Source organism: Drosophila hydei, unplaced genomic scaffold (genome assembly GCF_003285905.1).
Source record: "Drosophila hydei strain 15085-1641.00,03,60 unplaced genomic scaffold, DhydRS2 tig00000063-arrow-pilon, whole genome shotgun sequence".
NCBI lineage: Eukaryota > Metazoa > Arthropoda > Insecta > Diptera > Drosophilidae > Drosophila > Drosophila hydei.
In genome coordinates, this window is record NW_022045657.1 from 10098256 (window position 1) to 10116665 (window position 18410).

The 18410-nt window shown below is 39.7% G+C and overlaps 3 protein-coding genes across 8 annotated transcripts in view; 1 reads left to right on the forward strand and 2 right to left on the reverse strand.

Moving 5' to 3' along the window:
* Positions 1 to 15670, forward strand: part of LOC111602688 (phosphofurin acidic cluster sorting protein 2) — a 36870-nt gene extending 21200 nt beyond the window's left edge. The window contains exons 4-12 of one of the 4 annotated variants that reach the window (XM_023319912.2): positions 23 to 270; positions 6987 to 7255; positions 10366 to 10693; positions 11752 to 11877; positions 13239 to 13827; positions 13893 to 14382; positions 14444 to 15026; positions 15086 to 15202; positions 15259 to 15670. In XM_023319912.2, coding sequence (XP_023175680.1) covers positions 23 to 270; positions 6987 to 7255; positions 10366 to 10693; positions 11752 to 11877; positions 13239 to 13827; positions 13893 to 14382; positions 14444 to 15026; positions 15086 to 15202; positions 15259 to 15383 — 2875 coding nt within the window. In that variant the 3' untranslated portion in view covers positions 15384 to 15670. Of the gene's footprint in view, positions 1 to 22; positions 271 to 6556; positions 6918 to 6986; positions 7256 to 10365; positions 10694 to 11751; positions 11878 to 13238; positions 13828 to 13892; positions 14383 to 14443; positions 15027 to 15085; positions 15203 to 15258 lie in introns of those variants that run through there. The other 3 variants (XM_023319913.2, XM_023319915.2, XM_030222970.1) reach the window with 3 other exon arrangements.
* Positions 15671 to 16514: 844 nt separating this feature from the next.
* Positions 16515 to 18375, reverse strand: LOC111602739 (UPF0692 protein CG33108). Of its 3 annotated transcripts, none has more exons than XM_023319990.1 (4): positions 17981 to 18375; positions 17674 to 17921; positions 16808 to 16904; positions 16515 to 16752 (listed from the first exon to the last, which is right to left on the reverse strand). In XM_023319990.1, exons 1-4 carry the CDS (start codon positions 18221 to 18223, stop codon positions 16531 to 16533), a joined length of 810 nt encoding a protein of 269 aa, XP_023175758.1. In that variant the 5' UTR covers positions 18224 to 18375; the 3' UTR covers positions 16515 to 16530. The 3 variants fall into 3 exon arrangements, with proteins under 3 accessions (XP_023175758.1, XP_023175759.1, XP_023175760.1); XM_023319991.1 differs by having other exon boundaries at positions 18058 to 18134; XM_023319992.1 differs by lacking the exons at positions 16515 to 16752; positions 16808 to 16904 and adding an exon at positions 17532 to 17546 and having other exon boundaries at positions 17633 to 17921.
* LOC111602740 (U6 snRNA-associated Sm-like protein LSm3) lies at positions 16987 to 17532 on the reverse strand. Its single transcript, XM_023319993.2, has 2 exons — positions 17429 to 17532; positions 16987 to 17376 (listed from the first exon to the last, which is right to left on the reverse strand). The coding sequence occupies exons 1-2, from the start codon at positions 17447 to 17449 to the stop codon at positions 17086 to 17088; spliced, it is 312 nt and encodes a 103-aa protein (XP_023175761.1). The 5' UTR covers positions 17450 to 17532; the 3' UTR covers positions 16987 to 17085.
* Positions 18376 to 18410: the final 35 nt, after the last annotated feature.

Below are 18410 nucleotides of genomic sequence, written 5' to 3' on the forward strand. Positions count from 1 at the left end.
ACTGCATCTATGCTTTTTGCAGACTGGTGATTTTGTTGCAGCGCCGCAAGAAATACAAATCGCGCACAATTTTGGGCTACAAAACGCTGGCCGAGGGCATAATACGTATGGATGCAGTGCTTCAGAAGTCGATGGACATGATCATTGAACTAACTGCATCGGGCAAGAATGGACGGCCCGGCTCTGTGGTCGCCTGCCTACGTGCCGAACGCGTCTCCTCCATTCCAGTTGACCATGACAATAAGAACAACAACAGCGTGCTGCTGGCAGGTGAGTCATTCAGGCAATCGTCCAAGCAATTCCGCAGTCCACTCCACTCAGTCAGCCCATCGCACGCAGCCAAGCAACTTATTGCCAAATCCATAAACCACACATCATGATCATCACCAGTCGAAAAGTTGAGAATTAAAAGCGTAAATGACGCGTGACCTGGGCTCGGGCGAAAGAGGGCGGGGCCGTTGTTGATGGAGGAGCATGTCTAAATAATATCAGCCGGGCCTTGCGCTGAATACCCAGATGCATGATACTCTTGTTATACTTTATTTGTATCTGTGTGTATATATATATATACTTATATCAAAAGATGATCCCAATTTGAGTTTATGTTTATGGTAATTGCTTGTGAAACCATTCCCCAAGCGACGCACGATTGATGACGTCAGCCCTGCTCGCCGCATACTTTAAATATATTTCTATTTTTTTTGTTCTACTTACAATTTGGTCTTGCAATCACATTTTCCCTGAGTTTTCCCATGTATCTGGGCTACAGCAGCCGTAGCAACAGCAGATAGCAACGGAAACGAACATTTCAGAATGTGCTAAAAGTATTTCATTAAAAACACCTCTCATACTCTTGAAGGAAATATATATATTTGCCACTCATTATGTGTGAATTTCTGATTTTAAATCTACGACCTTAAATTAAATACATTTGACATCACTGGAAATATAGATTAATCTATTCTATATGCCTGTGCATACCAGTTCGCCTCGCTATAGATAGAAATTATCAAAAGACCTTTTAAATTATCGTGAATCTCTTCAAAGCAACATTTAACCGTGCGCTTCAGATACTTATATATATATATATATATATATATATATATATATGACAATAATTCAATTTTCCGCTCATCATGTCTTGAGCTCATCAGAAGAAGTAAATTTTGCTCATAGAGCATTCGAAGAGATATTAAATTGTACAACTTTCATGATGAAAGCATTCGAAGAGATATTAAATTGTACAACTTTCATGATGAAACCACATTTAAATTCTATTCGCACAGCGGAAGTATTCAACCGCAAAACCTAGGAATTTCGGAAAAATGTTATTGTGAGCTATACTAGGAAAATTCATTATTTAGTGTTTGGCTTTTCGCAGCGGCTGTGCCAGTTGCGTTGGATTTGCAGTTTGCCTAACTGTTGAGCTTCTGGGCAGAACTTGGCCAATGCCAATGTGTATATATGCTTTGTATGGAAATGGCCAAGGTGAAGCCCTGAATTGTAAGTGGCATGCACCACGAAATGGCCAGCACATTGGGGACACGTTGCAGCATTGTCCTTGCAATTGCATTTACACAAAGTGGTCGACGACGGCGGCGTCGTCGGTTGACGGTCAAAAACTTGTCGCTTTCCACTTGGCAACTGGCCCAAAAGTGTTGCCAATTGGGACTTTGTAAAGCTTAGGGTCAGCCAGGCAGAAGACACTTGAACCCGGGTGGGTTGTCGGTTAGTTTTCCGCGACAGCGTTGACAGCTCTCAAATTACTTTTGGGACTCGCTTTCTAATTTGCAAAATGAATTTCAGTTACGTGGCGGGGCTGTGTTTTGTCTATGTAACCTCCATCTATTTTGTCTATTGATTTTTGTACATTCTTTGCTGCGACCTAAAAAAGGCTGCCCCAACAATTGTGGTAACAAAATGCTAAAGCGATTGCAAACCCAGCAAGCTTGTTGAATGCCACACCCAGCCTGAGATTCGGCTAAGGGACATCGGTACAATTTGTGGAACTCTCCTGCAGGCTAGTTTCCATATTACATGAATTTTGCATAATACTCCAAGGGCTTTCATATTCTATGAATTTAACTTAATAGTCCAAGGGCTTTCTCAACTGTTGGGTCTAATATTGAATGCGACCTGCCCGAACAGAGTTATAATAAATATTTCAAAATACATAAAAAATATGTGTCTGAAAGGAGTCTTCAAGTGCAAACTTTCATCTTTGTTATGACGTTAAATACATCCCTTACTCTGTTAAGTCAGCTACTTAGAGATTTTCAGCCAAAGTGAACTTAGGCATTTCGACTTTAATTTGTATACCCTGAACCCATTGAAAATGGAAATTCAGGATATGCTGGTTTTGTGAAAATGTATGTAACAGGCAGAGGCAGGCGTAGCAGCCATTAGGTATATATATTCTTAGTCAGGATAAAGAGCTGAATCGATCTCGCCGTGTATTCATCTCTATGAACGCAGCGATCTCATAAGCCGCAAACTCTGGAGTATATATATTTAAATATATAGTCGTGTATACCATACGCAGTACTAGTTTTTAATGATAACTTGCCATTTTATTATTGTCAATAAAAATCGATAGTTTAACTGTTTTTTTTTAAACGTAGCTTGCATACGTAAAAGCTGTATACTTTAGATTTACCTTGTAGTTTCCTACTTAAAAAAAGGGCATTTAAATGAAAAGTTTTCTGTAACAATTAAGGGGTCTTAGTAAACCCCATAAGCGTGCTTTTGCGTGTGTGTGTGTGTGAGTATGTATTATTTGTAATATATAGTAATGTATGTATAAATACACATACTTGCACAGTTCAGGGTATTTGCTAGTCAAGCAGTCTCAACTAAAGCATTCTCTTTTCAATACCGACCAATTTAAGTACGTCTCTATGGTATCTGCCAGTCGAGCATGGCCAACTATAACGCTGAGTTGCACTGTATCATGCTTTCTTCCAATTTTAGATGGGATGACAAGAATTTAAATGTGAAGCAAAAAAAAAAAGAAATAAAATATATTTATAGAAATAATACTAATGAAAGCATGCAAAAAAGCTAAAAGTATTTTGTTATCAGGTATACATTTGTGTTCGAGCAAGTTCATATGCCGCCCACGTTGCATACGCTTGTTAACAGATCACTTAAGGGTCTTGCCACAAAAGGTATAAATTATGGTATTACAGCCGTTGCCAAGAATTTATCCTTGAATATTACGCAGTTGAAGTGCCTGCATTGTCATTTGTAGCTGCTTCTGACAGGAATTAAGTCATTTGTCCTTGTGCGCCAGAGATAAGCGCAAATAAAAGAAAGAGAAAACTTAAGCAGAGGACAGGCATAGCAAGAGTATGACGCACAGGTGGATAAATGAGGGTGGCTGTGATGCCTCTTTTGGGCTGGGATTGGGTCCATTCGGGCGACACATACATGCATACCCATATATATATAAATAAATATATATATTATTCGCTGAGTGTTTAATGGCAAAATGCGTAAATTATGTCGAGCGTTGCTAGGGCGCATTATTGTTCACAGCTGCCATCAACCTCCAGCCCGCCCCGCCTGGCCCATTTCCCCGCTCGTTGTCTCGACTGTCATCTAATGGCAATGTCCGCTGCTGTTGCTGCTACTGCTGCTGCTACAGCTTCAGCTCTAGCGACGTGTTGTTGGCCAAGGTCAACGTAGTAACAGTACTTTTTGTGAGCCACTTTTTTTATACCCTACAAACGTTGAAAATGAATGAAAAGTATATAAGCCTAACAGCCCCAGTCAACCTGGCCATGGCCATCTGTGCTTTATGGAGGACTTAGAATGGGCTATACTAATTTACGACTATTTCGCTGACTGACTACAATATCTACTTCATTTTTAATTGGGAGTTTGATTGAGTCAATTCATCATTCAGGGTGGTACCATCGAATAGTTTCTGAATAATGTTCAAAATTTGTTTGTAATTAATTTCAAAAGTCAGAAAACTTTTTAACCTTAACGTGTTGACGCGAAAGTATGAATATTGTAAATGTCTGTGATGCCTACATGACTGTTAGTACAGGGTACAACCAGTCGTGCATGCAAGTGAAAGGCACTCGTACTTTTTTGGTCTGTTGTTTATCTGTTGGTTGCCTGCCAAAGCCGCAACCATGGAACGTTCCGCCACAAGAAGAACAGCATCAGTTATGTGAATACATATATATATATAAATATATATATACAAGCAACATATATATACATAACATTAAATCAATGTCGTTCGTCGCTTTTCAATACGATTTTCATTATGTATACGCCGCATGGTGCGCGTGGGCATCCATAAGTGTGGCATCTGGTGAGCTGCGACTCACTGCGGAGTGTGATTCAGGTGGGGAAATTCACCCCACCCATTTTGGCCGCTAATGTTGGCCACTCTAGCACCTCGCAGCAACACTTTGTCTGCCATTTTCTGTTTACTTTCCGTTTATACTATGAAAAGCAGCCCACAAAAATTGCAGATTTTCATATAGTATGTATGTCGATGAGAAATTTTCATATTTTCCTGGAAATTTAAGAATTAATACTGGGAACTAGCGTGAACATGGATTATACAGATATTGATATTATACAGATATTGACTTCGCATCTTTCATAGTCATATTTTACTAAATATATTTATATACACTTTAAGAAAAGTTTAAAAAATGTAAAACTGAAAATTCCCCATAATATTATTGTTAAAAATATGAGATGGGTCAAGACAGATATACGTATATATAATAACAGTTCCAATTAAAGATGAAAACTTATTGTTGATCTTCTTCTTCTCCTTATTGCTAACGTCTGCAATGCATCCGTGCGCAGCTCCAGCAGCTGCTCCAGCAGCTGCTCCACTTAACAGTGGAATCTTGCTGATGCTATTGTCTGATCGCCTCACACGCCACTTGCTGAAGATAACCAGAATACATACATATGTATGTACGCATATGTACGTATGTATGTGTGAATGTATGTATGTAAACGCAGCAATTTGTAGACAAGGAGCATGAGTCCGTTCCTGGTTGAGATGCTTGTTTTGTAATCACCTGGGCTTATAATCAGCTAACTGTTTGTTTAATGTTGTTAAAAGTAACACTTATCCACTCAAAACAACACACATACGCACGCGCACACACACACGCACACTACGATCTTAGGGCCTCAACATTTTTTTTGTCCATTTTCGATTCACACGTTTTGTTGCTTGGGCACGCGATGGGCGGCTGTCGTTGCCGGCCGGTAAACGCTCGATTCGAATTGTGTGTAAATGATAACGGCAGCAAAACATGCAAGAAAATAAATAAATAGTAAAACAGAAAGCAAAACAGCAGGCAAACAAACGCTGCGATCGACGAATTACATGCAGACAATAATAATAAGCAATAGACAGATGAAGAGACAATGACAACAGCAGAAATCTAATCAGACTTTTTCTTTCGTGCCGTCAAGCCCACACGCTGAAAGCTCAAGCTTAAGTAGTGAGCAAGCGAGAGAGAGATAGAAAGTGCGCTAAAGAGAGTTTTTAAGTTTCTATAAATACATATACATATATAAGCACAAATACATGCACGTGCATATAAATACGCACGTATGTATTTATGTTTGTCTGCTCATCGATGAGTATTTTCTTCAATTAACTGAATCGATGCGTAAAAATAACTTTAATAACCGTTTGCCATGCCCCCGCACAACTCAAGAGCTTTCGTACAAATACATGCATATACATAAGTGTGAGTATGTTTGTATATATAGCTCATGCTTACGTGTGATAACGCACACGGTCTGGCCTGTTCGAGGGAAGTTTTATCAGTATAGATAATTTAATTTAATAATTTACAGTTTAATTATAATTATATTTGCAGGTGTTTGCCTTCTTGCTCACAGAGACAAACTTCGTTCTTCCTTTTATCTGCTTAAATACTCTTTGAATTCTATTCTTAAACTCTTTATGCAATCCAAAAATTATGCAATTTAGTAATGTTGCTTATCTGTCAAATATGATGTAGATAACAAAACTTTTTAGCAAGAAACTTTCAATTAAATGCCTTCGATAAGAAATTATTTTAATGTTGAGATCCGATAGCTAGATTTCATAAAAAATAAAAATAAAAAAAGCTCGATAACTTATATATATCAATATAATATAGTATGTGTCTATGTACTTTTTGTTAGTATAAGTCAGTATGTTATTTATCTATATATATATATAGTTGGATCGACCCTCGCATATAGCTAGGCGTTTGCCGTAAAATTTCTCGCAATGATTTCAAACAATTTCCCCCAGTGCGCGGACAGCTCATCATCCATCGCTCATTGCCTACTATCCGCTGTCCACTGCCTCAGTGCATAGGTGAGAAAGTGGCGCGCTCTTTGCAGTTAACGCTGCTGCCCGCTCTGTCACTGTTGCTGCCTCTGTCTCTGCCTCTGCTGACGTCGCAACAAGCATTGTGTGTAAAGAGTCGGCAGAGCGCACATTCATTTAGTTGGCGACCGTGCAGCGAAGCACACGTCGTAAGAAACGGTCTCTATTCAATCGAAGTGAAGTGAGATGAACCGATAACTCGACGCTGATATCTTGTGATTAATTTATTTACGTATACGTCAGAAGTGGAGGTAGCGGCAAAACAAAAGCAGCGCGCGTGTTTTTTTTTTCATTTTACTTTGCTGCATTTTCTGATGAAGTACGCAGTACGCGTTCAAGTAAAAACAAAAAAGGTTAAGAGAATTATTAAGTAAACTTCATAAACGGCGGCCTGAAACAACAACGCAAAAAGAAGCTGTCGGTCGCATCGTCACGTCTGGCAAACGCTTAACCACACAACTGTCGCGAGCTTAGACAGTTACGTCTAAGTTTGTATAGATAGTATCTATTAGATACCTACAAACACACATATATTTAAGAATATGTATGTTAGAAACTTGGTAGTATTATTTTGAATGGCCTATTATATGAATGCTCGTATATCTTTTGACAGATCGCGTTGCAGAATACTCAGACGAGGACGAGGAAGCCGAATTCAGTTCGGGGGAATTCAACGACGAGTCCAACGAGCTGGCCATTACCGGCTACGACCAGAAGCGTGACTATAATCCGGCCAAGCATGATATGCGAAAGTATCGCAATAAACTGCAAAGATCGGGCATTGAGGATATCGCAATAGTTGGCCATCATCCGCATCCCGTGGACAGTGACAGCGAATTCGAAATGAAGGACAAGAGCTCATCCCGTGCCAAGTTCAGTCGGGTGAGTCACTCAACAGACACAACTTCATACACACATATCACAATAGCGTATATATTATACAAACATACATATGTATATCGTGTAAGCTTTAACAGGTGTGTCCCAATTTGTCCACCCACCTATTTAAAATAATTGTTTTGCTCATTTGACATGGCCACAGTCAAGGGCACTTTCCTTTAAGCATGTTTCCAATTTCAGTTCATTATGAACTGAACAAATATCAACTTCAGTTATCTTTGATAAAAAAAAAAACAATTTTAGATTACAAAGCTTTCCATTTGGTTTTTAATTCGATTAAAATAATTTGATAAGTTTCGCGCTTCACTATGTTAGCTAAACTTGTTAAATATAATACTAAACTTACCCTAGCAACACTCATTTCTATATTTTTAAATATTTGTTATTAGAATATTATAAAAGTTTGGCTTTTAATATATATATATATATATATATATAATTCCATAATTTCATAAAATTAGACTTTGCCAGCCTAGTTTTATCACAGCAGGCATGGGTCATTTCTAACTAATATTGTGCAGATATATATCTATATCAATTATTATAAAGTTAATGCGTATTTTTTTGGTGCACAGCTTAGTTTTTGTTATGATCGCTCATTTCGCATGGCTGCAATTATCAAAGGCTTTGGGCTGTGACAAGTTGCCAGCCGTAGCAGCTGCTCTATATTTGTAAATTTGTATATAAATACATAATATACATTATTATTTTATTCGTTTGCAGCTATTGTTGTTGTCTCTATGTTGTTTTCGACATTTTAAACAGATGACGCAATAATCGGGGCAACAGCATGCAATTATTTCCGTAGAGCGAAAACATTTTCGGCATTCGCTTGCCCAATCTCACTTTGCACTTTGGCTAAAGCATTGCATAGATGGATACTATGTTTAGGTGAAACTATGGCAAGGCTAGGAATTTGTGATCGAACTTGTTGACAATTGTTGTGTCTGGCCTTGAACATTCGCACAAGCCACAAGGCTATTTCAGTACCACAAACAGTATCGGCAGAATAATCAGATTATGTTGTTATGTGATTTGGGTCTCATGATGCGGTTCGCTAACCGCCTCAAATGCGAGCCTAACACGATTTTGCTGACGTCTCCTACGCCTTGATTTATGCAATGAATTTTCAATCGCTGCTGCTTCAAATGTCATTAACCAGAAATAGCTGCAAGTGCAGACGCATCTCATTGACTGGCTGACTGAATCGCATAAATCAATCAGGGAGTGCACAGCGTCATACACGTCAAAGATAAATTGTAAATGTGCATGCCCGACTTGAATATACCCTGTAACAAAAAAGTGTGCAAACAATGGTAAAGTAAGTTGTCTAAGTGTTCCTCTTACTTTGATAATTTGTTCCTTTCCATTTGAAAGGTGAATCTGTAGACGTGAATATGTCGCAGCTCTTGAACAGTAAAAGATATAATTTGTCTTCGATTTGCCAAACCTAGACCCTTTATCATGCGAGGGTATGAAGAGATATTTCAAGATTTAAGTCCCTACATGAAATACCTGAAGTACTCCATAAAATTAATTATTTTATTTAAATTGAAAAGAAAATTATTTTTGTTTATATTTGTTTGCCAACAAATTGTTGATAATCACAGAGATAGCTAAATACAAATCTTCAGTGCGTTTGATAAGATTAAAAAAGTTGTTGCAGTCGCATTTAGACTTTAATACCATGTTGAATGGGGCTCAGTGAAACATGTCCATAACACAGGCATTGTGGCTTAGGTATAATTAGAAAATCAATTTCATATTGTTCTTTGTGCTTAATGCCGAAGCAGCGCCAGAAGAAACAATATATAGTGTGGGGGACAGATTTCTTAAGAACTTAAGAACTCTTATAAATATTTAAGAATCAAGCTAATAGCAGACCCAGTTATAAGCTGAAGGCGAACGAATGAATAAAGTGGGCGACACATATAGAGGAGGCCGGTAGGGAGATGGGTAGGGAACCACTTCATCGTACGTACCCCTCTGGGCAACTAGTTGCCGGCGCAAAATGACATGTTCGACTGCGACGCCTCCTTTGTGCGCCTGTTACCTGAACAGGTGGTAATATTAGACTGCGTCATTTGTTTTCATTGCTGTCAGTATAAATATGGTTGTTGCTGCTGCCCGTTATTAATGTATTCGCTTTTATTGTCAGGATCATTTAAAAGTCTGCCGTAGATAAAAAGATGCTTAATGACAGACAGAGAGAGAGTGGTGTAGGGAAAGATGAAGGCAGAGAGACGCAAAGACATGATAGCAATTAAGTGACTTTTGTATTTTATTTAAGCATTGCAGCTGCATAAAACTGTTCACCTAAACTTCCATCAGCTTTTATTTTAACGATCCACAAGAACTTAAAGTTTTTATAGCCGCTACCCCTAAAGCATTTATGTGTATATTATGACAGGAAAAACTAGTTAAGCAATGGATATTTTAGTATGAATATATGCGTATAAATATATATGTTTATTATACTATTATATATATATTATATCACATATTGATATATATATATATATAGCTCTAGTTGTAGGCCTCATTTTCTATTATACTTCACAAATAAAAGGATTATTCAAGGAAAGAGAAAGAGACAGCCCTTATAAAATATATATGCTATTGATCAGGATTTATTCTTCGTATAATACAAAGCTTGAAATTTAAAATATTCATTCTTTTAGATATCATGTATTTTTTATTATCATGTAACAACGATATTCTAACTTGGTTTTCAGTGCTTAATAGAAAGACAGAGTAAATTTAGTATGAAGAATCTTGTAATATATATACAGCTTATAAATATTACAGATTGTCATTATATCAACCAATTTCTCCCAAAATCATTTTTAAAAATTATGTTACAAACATGTATCCTAGCCGCAGCTCTTCAATAAGTTATCTACCTTTGGGGAGGCTGTAGGAAGATAAAGCGCAGTCGCTGTGAATGCATGTGATTTTGTGTATATATTGATTGTCCTATAGCCGAAAATTTCAGACTCTGGGACTATTACATGCTTTGACTTGCTCTATCAACAGTTGAGTTATTGTTTGACTAATTGTAAGCGAACTTTTGTCCATTTCGTTTCCTGCAGACGATTTCACTGCAGCAGCGCAATTTCAAGCAGAAAATTGTCGCACTGCTGAAGCGTTTCAAGGCCAGCGGAGAGCTGGAGGATGAAACACATAGTGGCACAGCTGCATTGCGTGGCGAACGCGACTTGGATGCACTCTTTCAGGAGCTGGAGTCACTTTCCTGCTGCGAGGGCGATGATTCCGGGCCGGACATGGATAGCATATCGATTGGGTCGACGCCGAAGCCATCGCTGCGTCCGTTCTTCACCAACTCGCGAATCATGCTGCACGACAGTCTCTCGGGCAATGGCAGCGGCGCCCTAGGCAGCGGCATTGGCGGTGCAACGGGTAAGTTCCTATGTACATACATACATATTTAATCCTGTTGGTTGTGTTTGTTGTTGCTATCGTTGTTGCATTTTCACGGGAGCATTGCTCAAGTAATTTCAAAGTATTTGACGAGCTGCCTTCTCTTGATATTTGTATTACTTTGTGACGTAACATTTGAAATACCTACACTACTGTATTTCCGTTTGTGATTGAGAGACGATAAACTGCTTTCTGCCGAAAAGCAAGCAACAGTATTTTTTCATGCACATCTCGAAAAACGAGCATGTAGTTGTCTGCTTTCTTTAAATGCCTATTGAAAGTTTTATAAATGGGGTAGATTATTAATGTAAAAATATATGTAGACGACAGAAGAAGGAATGTCGGATGCCTGTCCTTCTGAACATCCGCTAGCTTACGAAATACGTGAATAAAAAATATTAAACACTTCGCAGACCCTGCCCATATCCTCAAAAATGTTTAAATGCGAGGTATTACCTATTCGTGCATACAGACTAGTTCAGTGTGACTTGTTTTTGCCAGTTTTCGGTCAAGGCAACGATTGGTGCGAAAATAAACAGCAGCACGTTTTGTACACACACAATTACGCATATACAGATACTCACACAATTACAAGGTCACTAAGAAACATAAAGAGAGCGCGAGAGAGAGAGAGAGAGAGAGAGAGAGACAAAAATTGGATGGGCTTGTAAAAGACTTACTTGCAGTCAATACAGTGGACCATTTGTCCAATTGTGACAGTTATATATTGTACATACATGTGTAAATACATATACATACATGAACACCGATACACATTTAACACACATACATACATGGCTATGTATCTATGAAGAAAGGCCCGAAAGGGCGCCATGGGAAGGGAGCGTAATTGGAGGCAATGCAATTACAATTAATTTTGATTTCTTGTTTGATTTTGTCAATTGTATTTTTAATTAACTACCTAAGTACTGACACTTATCGATTGGAAAGCTTAATTGTTTCCTATATTTATATTTAATACACAAACAAAGAAAAACCAAAACATTTTGCATGGCTTGTACAAATTTCTTTTGCAGGAAACTCTGAGCGCCGATCATCGGATAAGAGCGACCAATTGACCAATTCATCTTACAATATTGAATATAACAAAAACCAAAAAAGCATTCATTTAACAAACAATAATAATTCGGCTACAACACCAGGTCTGTGTAAACTGCAGCAAATCAAATAAAAACAAAAACAAAAATTATGAAAACCCACACTTAATACCCTAGAACCGTATAACACTAATAATTTAAATTCCTATCCAAATCCAACTTCCGACCCTCAGCTACAACATACTCAATTTACACCTATTTCCTGCACACACCAGCCCTACCTAATCAGAAAAAGTACAAGGCACGTTTGATATATGAGTTGACTGATTGACTGACAGACCTACTATGCCTTTACGAGCTCAAACTTATGCCAGTGACCATATCCAATGTGCACTGTACTTGCGCAAGCAAACAAACACATTAATAACTTCTGATTTGTTATGTTTATTTTTAAAATTGAAATCCTTGGCCTGCCGCCCCGTTACGCACGCCCTTGCTCACATACACACACATGCACACAAAACTTAACTCACACGCACACGCACACACATAGCCAGGCTTACATGTAAATGCTATTGCACTTGAATATGCAGAGCTTACATTGACAATGTGACCGTACATCGGCTGCTGTTATTGCATGAGTTAAAAGTGCTGTAAATGTTGTGACGTCATAAAAATGCAAATGAGCCGTAGGAATGTACAGGAAACGAAATAAGAATTCATGCTGTCTTATAAAGAGAGTATTATTGAAAAAGAAATACATAAGCTATGCATGCCATGCTCGAGCGCTTTTAGCCCAACAAAAAGAAACAGAACATAAATTGATTCATGAGTTTATTTTGAGCTACTTTTTTGTTTCAATTAATAACACACTAAAAATACATTACACGCATCCTCAATCACTACGTCAATGCTACTGGCCATTTGCCACCTCTCCTTTAGCCTTTTCATTGCATGTGTAGTCTTGTCCCCCCATTGAGATTAATTGCGACACTGCTAAGAAAATTCAAGTGGAACACGCTATACAAATATAAATAAAACACAATCGAAAGGTGCTTAACCAGCATACACCTTATGTATGTACATATGTACATATGTGCTGGAACTAGTAAAAAGTCATGACTATCTATATATGTACGAACGTCGCATTTATTATTTATTTACCAATTTACCGTCGTCACTACGCACTACGCACTAGAACACCTTGGAATGAACTACCTATATATATGCGGACTCATCAGCAAGAGTCAGTTGTTGCGCAGTGCGGTTCAGAAAAAGGGGATGGGGGCGTATGTTGCCTTTTCAAATCATAGCATGCATGCATTCTAATAGCTTTTCTCTTTTGATCAATCGAGTTTTAGTGCACCTCACCTCGTTCAATATATCCTAAACTCCCCCTATATGAAGTGCGAATAGAATATTGATTGATATCTAACTTATCCAATTGCTATTTACTCCCTTCACAGATCGTGCTGGCAACGATAGTTCCGGCAATGAAGGCAATGCTGGGTACACCGATGGCCAGAACTCCGATCCCCAAAACAGTCCACCCAGAGACAAGGATTTCATGCGCCAGCAAGGATATCAGCAACTGACACCAGTCAGCTCGGTCACGGGCAACATGAACAGCATTAGCCCAGCGCAGGTGCAGACAGAGAAGCGTTCGCGCCTCTTTCGCACGTCAAGCAATACGGTGGCTCTAGGTAGTGCAGCCGGCGCGAGCATTGGGAGCAACAGCAATGCTGCGGGCAAACGAAAGCACACTCTTAGCTTGAGCGCCGAGCCGCGTTCAGCGCTGGAGGCTTGCCTGTCGCCCACAAATGTAGAGCCGCGAAAGCTGCTGCTGGATCAGCTAAGCCGCGTGTTTGCGGGTGAAGATAATGTTATACCCGAGGTGGTGACCATCATTAGTCCGCCTGAGGCTCTGGGCGGTAGTACACTGCTGGCTAAGCTCGTCACGTTGTTTGCCAATTCTTTTAAGCCGGCATTTGTGCCACAAAATACGGCCGAGGTCAAGGCTGTGCTCCAGGCGCTAATGGCCAAGATCCAAAAGTAGTAAGTGGATATCCCAATATTAGTTGAAGCCACAACCATTTCACGTCTTTCTCTTCTCCAATCAGTTGCAACTCGAACGCCAAGCCACCGCACACGGTAAAGGTGCTCCTAATTGGCGGCGACTGGCTGCAGGGCGCAACTCTGCGACATTACGTGGAACTGCTGGGCGTGCGTCCTCCCGACTGGCTAAATCACTTACGCTTCTACCTGGTGCCCATTGGCGGTGGCAGCAGCAACGGCAGCGTAGCCCGTCATCTTAGCCAAATGGATCAGGCGTATGCCGCCATGTTTGGCTCCGAGAACTGGTCGCAGTTGTGCGAACGCGCAGCAGCCACAGCGGCCGCAGTCAGTGCCGTAACCACAGTCAATGCCACAGCTCTGACTGCCAATCTGGCTGATGCAGCGGCCGTAGCAAAGTCAGACATTGCGGAGCTGGTGCAGCGTATACAACGCTATCTGCATGCGGCAGGGCCATGCACACAGATACCAATTGCCGAAGCCATGGTCAACTATAAGGACGAGGACTCGTGTCAAATCTTTGTGCCCTTTGTCAGCGTATGTACAGCAGTCATTCAAGTTTATGTGGTATCATATTTACCTTTTATTTCTGCTGCAGGACGTACGCATTGGCTATTTGGATACACAAGCCTCGCTGGACCTGGAGGAAAACACCGCGTCTAATATGACTGGCAGCGGTGGCAGCGGCGGCTCAACAAACGCTTCTAGCGTGCCCATACCCATCGGTAATCAGAGCACACCCAGTATGCATGGTGGTATATCGGGATCGCCGCCGCAGTCACAGCAGCTACAACAAGGAGGCCAGGGTATGGGGCGCGTTTCGCCACCGCTGCAGACGACGCCAGCGTCAGGCTCAACGCATCGTGAGCGGGGCGCCAATGAGGCACTGACAACGCCCTCTTCCATGCAATCGCAGACCTTAAGTGGAGCGCTGTCTGCAGCAGAAGCCGTGGAACTACAAATAGACTATTGGCCGCTGGTGAGGCACGGTGAGATTCATGCCAAGGAGTCAAAGAGTGGCATGTCGCGTGGCAGTGACTCGGGCGGCGGCAAGAATAGCATTAAGAGTACGTTTAGGAATCTGCAGGTGTGGCGCCTGCCACAGAGTGCACAGCAAATGGGTGATATGTCCAATGGACTGACTGTTAGTTTCGCTACCAAGGAGAAGAAGCAAAAGCAAAGTAAGTGTCGCTCGGGCTAAACAATATTATGGACTACTACAGTCAAAATTCATTTACAGTTATGCGTTTGGGCAAGAAAAAGGACAAGGAGCGTGATCTCGAGAAGGAGCAGTGCGTCGAGGGTGTGGCCCGTCTAATATGCTCACCCAAGCAGTCACATCCCGTGCCCTTGCGTGGTAAGTCTTATTGTTCGCTTATGAGATTTATAATGCTCACTTTGTTGTATCCACAGTTTATATTGACGGCACCGAGTGGACTGGCGTAAAATTCTTCCAGTTATCGTCGCAGTGGCAAACTCATGTTAAGAACTTTCCCATTGCCCTTATCGGCTGTACGCCCATGTCGTGTGCCGAATAAACCTAGTCAAACAAATATCCAATGCCCATTTTCATGAAAACTCGCTAAAAACGCGTACAGACACATGCATACATACATAGAGCAAGGGAGCCGTACAGATGAACGGCAATTAATATTATTTACTAAGAAGAATGATAATTTATTTTATAGTTAATATTTGTAAATTTTTAGTTAATAAAATATGTTTAGGTTCTAATGTTCTGTTAAGTCAAGAAAACGCAAATTTTGTGATTTTATCAAAAACTTTCGATTTTTGACACAAGCATCACACATCAATATTTAATAACTAAATAATTATTATACATAGTGAAATTATGAAATCGAAACGTTTAACACTTGATCAAATTAACGCGTATCAAATATCCTGTACAAGTAAACTTTATCTATGTAGTTGCAGTTGCAAGAAATGAATTTCTCAAATCAAGTTTGTTAACCAGTTGGCCAAATGGTTTCGATTACAAACTGTTTTTAGATAAGCTTGTTCTTCAATCTAAGCAGGTGCTATACAAGAGTTGGGAGCATTGCCTGAAGAAGGGCTCTGGATTAGGCCACATGATCTCAAGCTCTCTGCTCTTCCCATGGCAACAGCGGAATGTAGTATACTCTGGCATTATCTAAACTAAACAAAACTATCTTAAATATATAGAATATTCAGCAAACTCTAACTACAACTGCTTAGCAATGTGAATGCATATTTAACCAACCCGTCTATATACTATCTAAATTCAAACATCTGTATGTGCAACTAAATATCTACTTATACAATATATATATATATATATACCTATCTAATCAGCATATTCTAACATATGTACTACTCTTATTGTTGTGATTTTTCAAAAATTCATAGTGTGAGCAGTCGATGCAGAGATTGAGCAAGTTAATATACACAATACACTATATAGAAAAGATATGTAATGAATCTGTTTCAAAAACAATGTACTAATGGGGTGCGAACGTTAATCAATTTAAGATGAATGTCAAAAGCGTTGAGAATGAGTGCGAAATACCGTAAATTAAATCAAATATAAGATGTGTAATTTATAATTGTATTATTAAATATATATATATACATATATATAACATTTCAAGACAGATCGAAAGATGTTTTATTTCTTATGAAGACCGAGTCATTACAATTATAGCATTAAAAGACTTGAACCATTTGATATGGCAGATTGGTGACTACAATTGAGCGCTTTCTCAGTCCTAGGTCACCGTCAATGCCGCCAGGGGGCAAAAGAAATGTGAGGTCTTCGTGACCCTTAGGATGCGCAAATTCCACAAGATTGGCATTGCTATCGCTTAAGGCAACCAAGGACCAAACAGCTAGGTTACGTGTCTTACCATGGCGTGCCACCACGTAGAACTGCAAAAAGGTCAAGTTAATCGCATGTTTATACCATAATTCACTAAACACTCACCTCATTCTGATCATCAATTAGGTATCCCACAATAAGTGCCCAGTGAGCGCGGTGGCCAGATCTTTGGCAGGGCGCATGATTGACGTCGGCATCATACCTGAATATTCAAGATATATATCTAGATTTAAGGTCAACCAAAAGTTTGGAACAAACGCACTCAATTGAGACACACAATCTGTAGCACTTTATTTAAAGCAATTAAATACAATAAGAAAAAATGCAGCATTCCTAATAAACACCGTGTGACAGTTCATCTAATCCTGTCACCGTCTATCCCTCTAGCCCACTCGCATAGGAGGGGACACCAATATAACGCCGTCCCCCCGCACAAACAGCATGGGTATAGTGCGTTTTGTAGTTTTGTACACCTCTTCGTATGTTTCTTCATCGATTTCAACGGTGGTTACTGTTTCCTCAGCATCGCCTAGCACCATATTCAAATGCTGATCAAAGGCGTGTAGGCGTCCTCTCAACTCCCGCTCATTGCGCATTTTTACGTACACCTTCTCATCCAAGCTCAGGCGAATTAGGTCTAGCGGCTCTTTGACCGGCAGTATTACCTGGCTAAGCTGCAAGCACACAAGTTAGTTCTATAATTAAATAATAGGCATATTCACATACTTGCTCCTCTTCAGTTGCCATTTAAAAAAACACGAATTCAATACCAATTTATCAAATATTAACAAATTACTAAAATATTGTGAAAACCGTGTTTTGTTTTTGTGTTCTCTTTAAAGCACTAAATAATACCAAAAGTTAGTATATTGTGGGTAGCACTACACGCGTTACCAGTGCGACCCATAAAATATATTTCAAAATACATACTGAATGAATATGTGGGCAAAATATTGTTTGAAAAAGGATACGGAACCAATAAACACGCTCCAGCATACAGTTGGTCCTTGATCTTATCACAATCTAAAGAGCCTTCGTGAAATTGGCATTCTAATGGGCTGTTTATATGCTTCTTCACCAATTCGAATAAATATAGAGCACTGAACATTTCACCATTTTTTGTGTACTTTTGTGTACTGGCATCTGCAAGCAATTCCGTAGCTGTTGTCTGCCCATTAAGTAACATACTTAGAGCTGTTAATCCACAGGTGGGCCCTATCTGTAATTGTATGTTTAAAATGCACATCTTTACATATTGTACGAATCTGAGTTGCTAACTTGTAGGATGCTTGAGATGATAGTATATTGGCATCTCTTGGGTTGTGTGTATTGGCATACACGACTAAGAAAACAACCTTTCTGCAGGTCCGGATAGTCCGTTGCCCAGCTGCACTCATCGTTGGTCGTTATTCGAACCGCAGCAATGGTTACGCTATCTTTTTCTGAAAATGTCCGGCAACTATTCGTTATCGCCGGTGGCGGGGGCGGCGGGAATGGCGAAACAGACGCGGATTCCGACATTTTGGACCAGAATTCAGTCACTAAATTATTGCACGGAACTAAGAAACATTCAATACGAAGTCAACAGCTGATTTAAAGTGATTGGCAACACTTTTTTAATATGATCATGCCAACTTGCTTAAAAAACGAATGAGTTTTAGAGACCGTCAAAACTATTTATATATCGACGCCTACTAAGGGCCTGGCA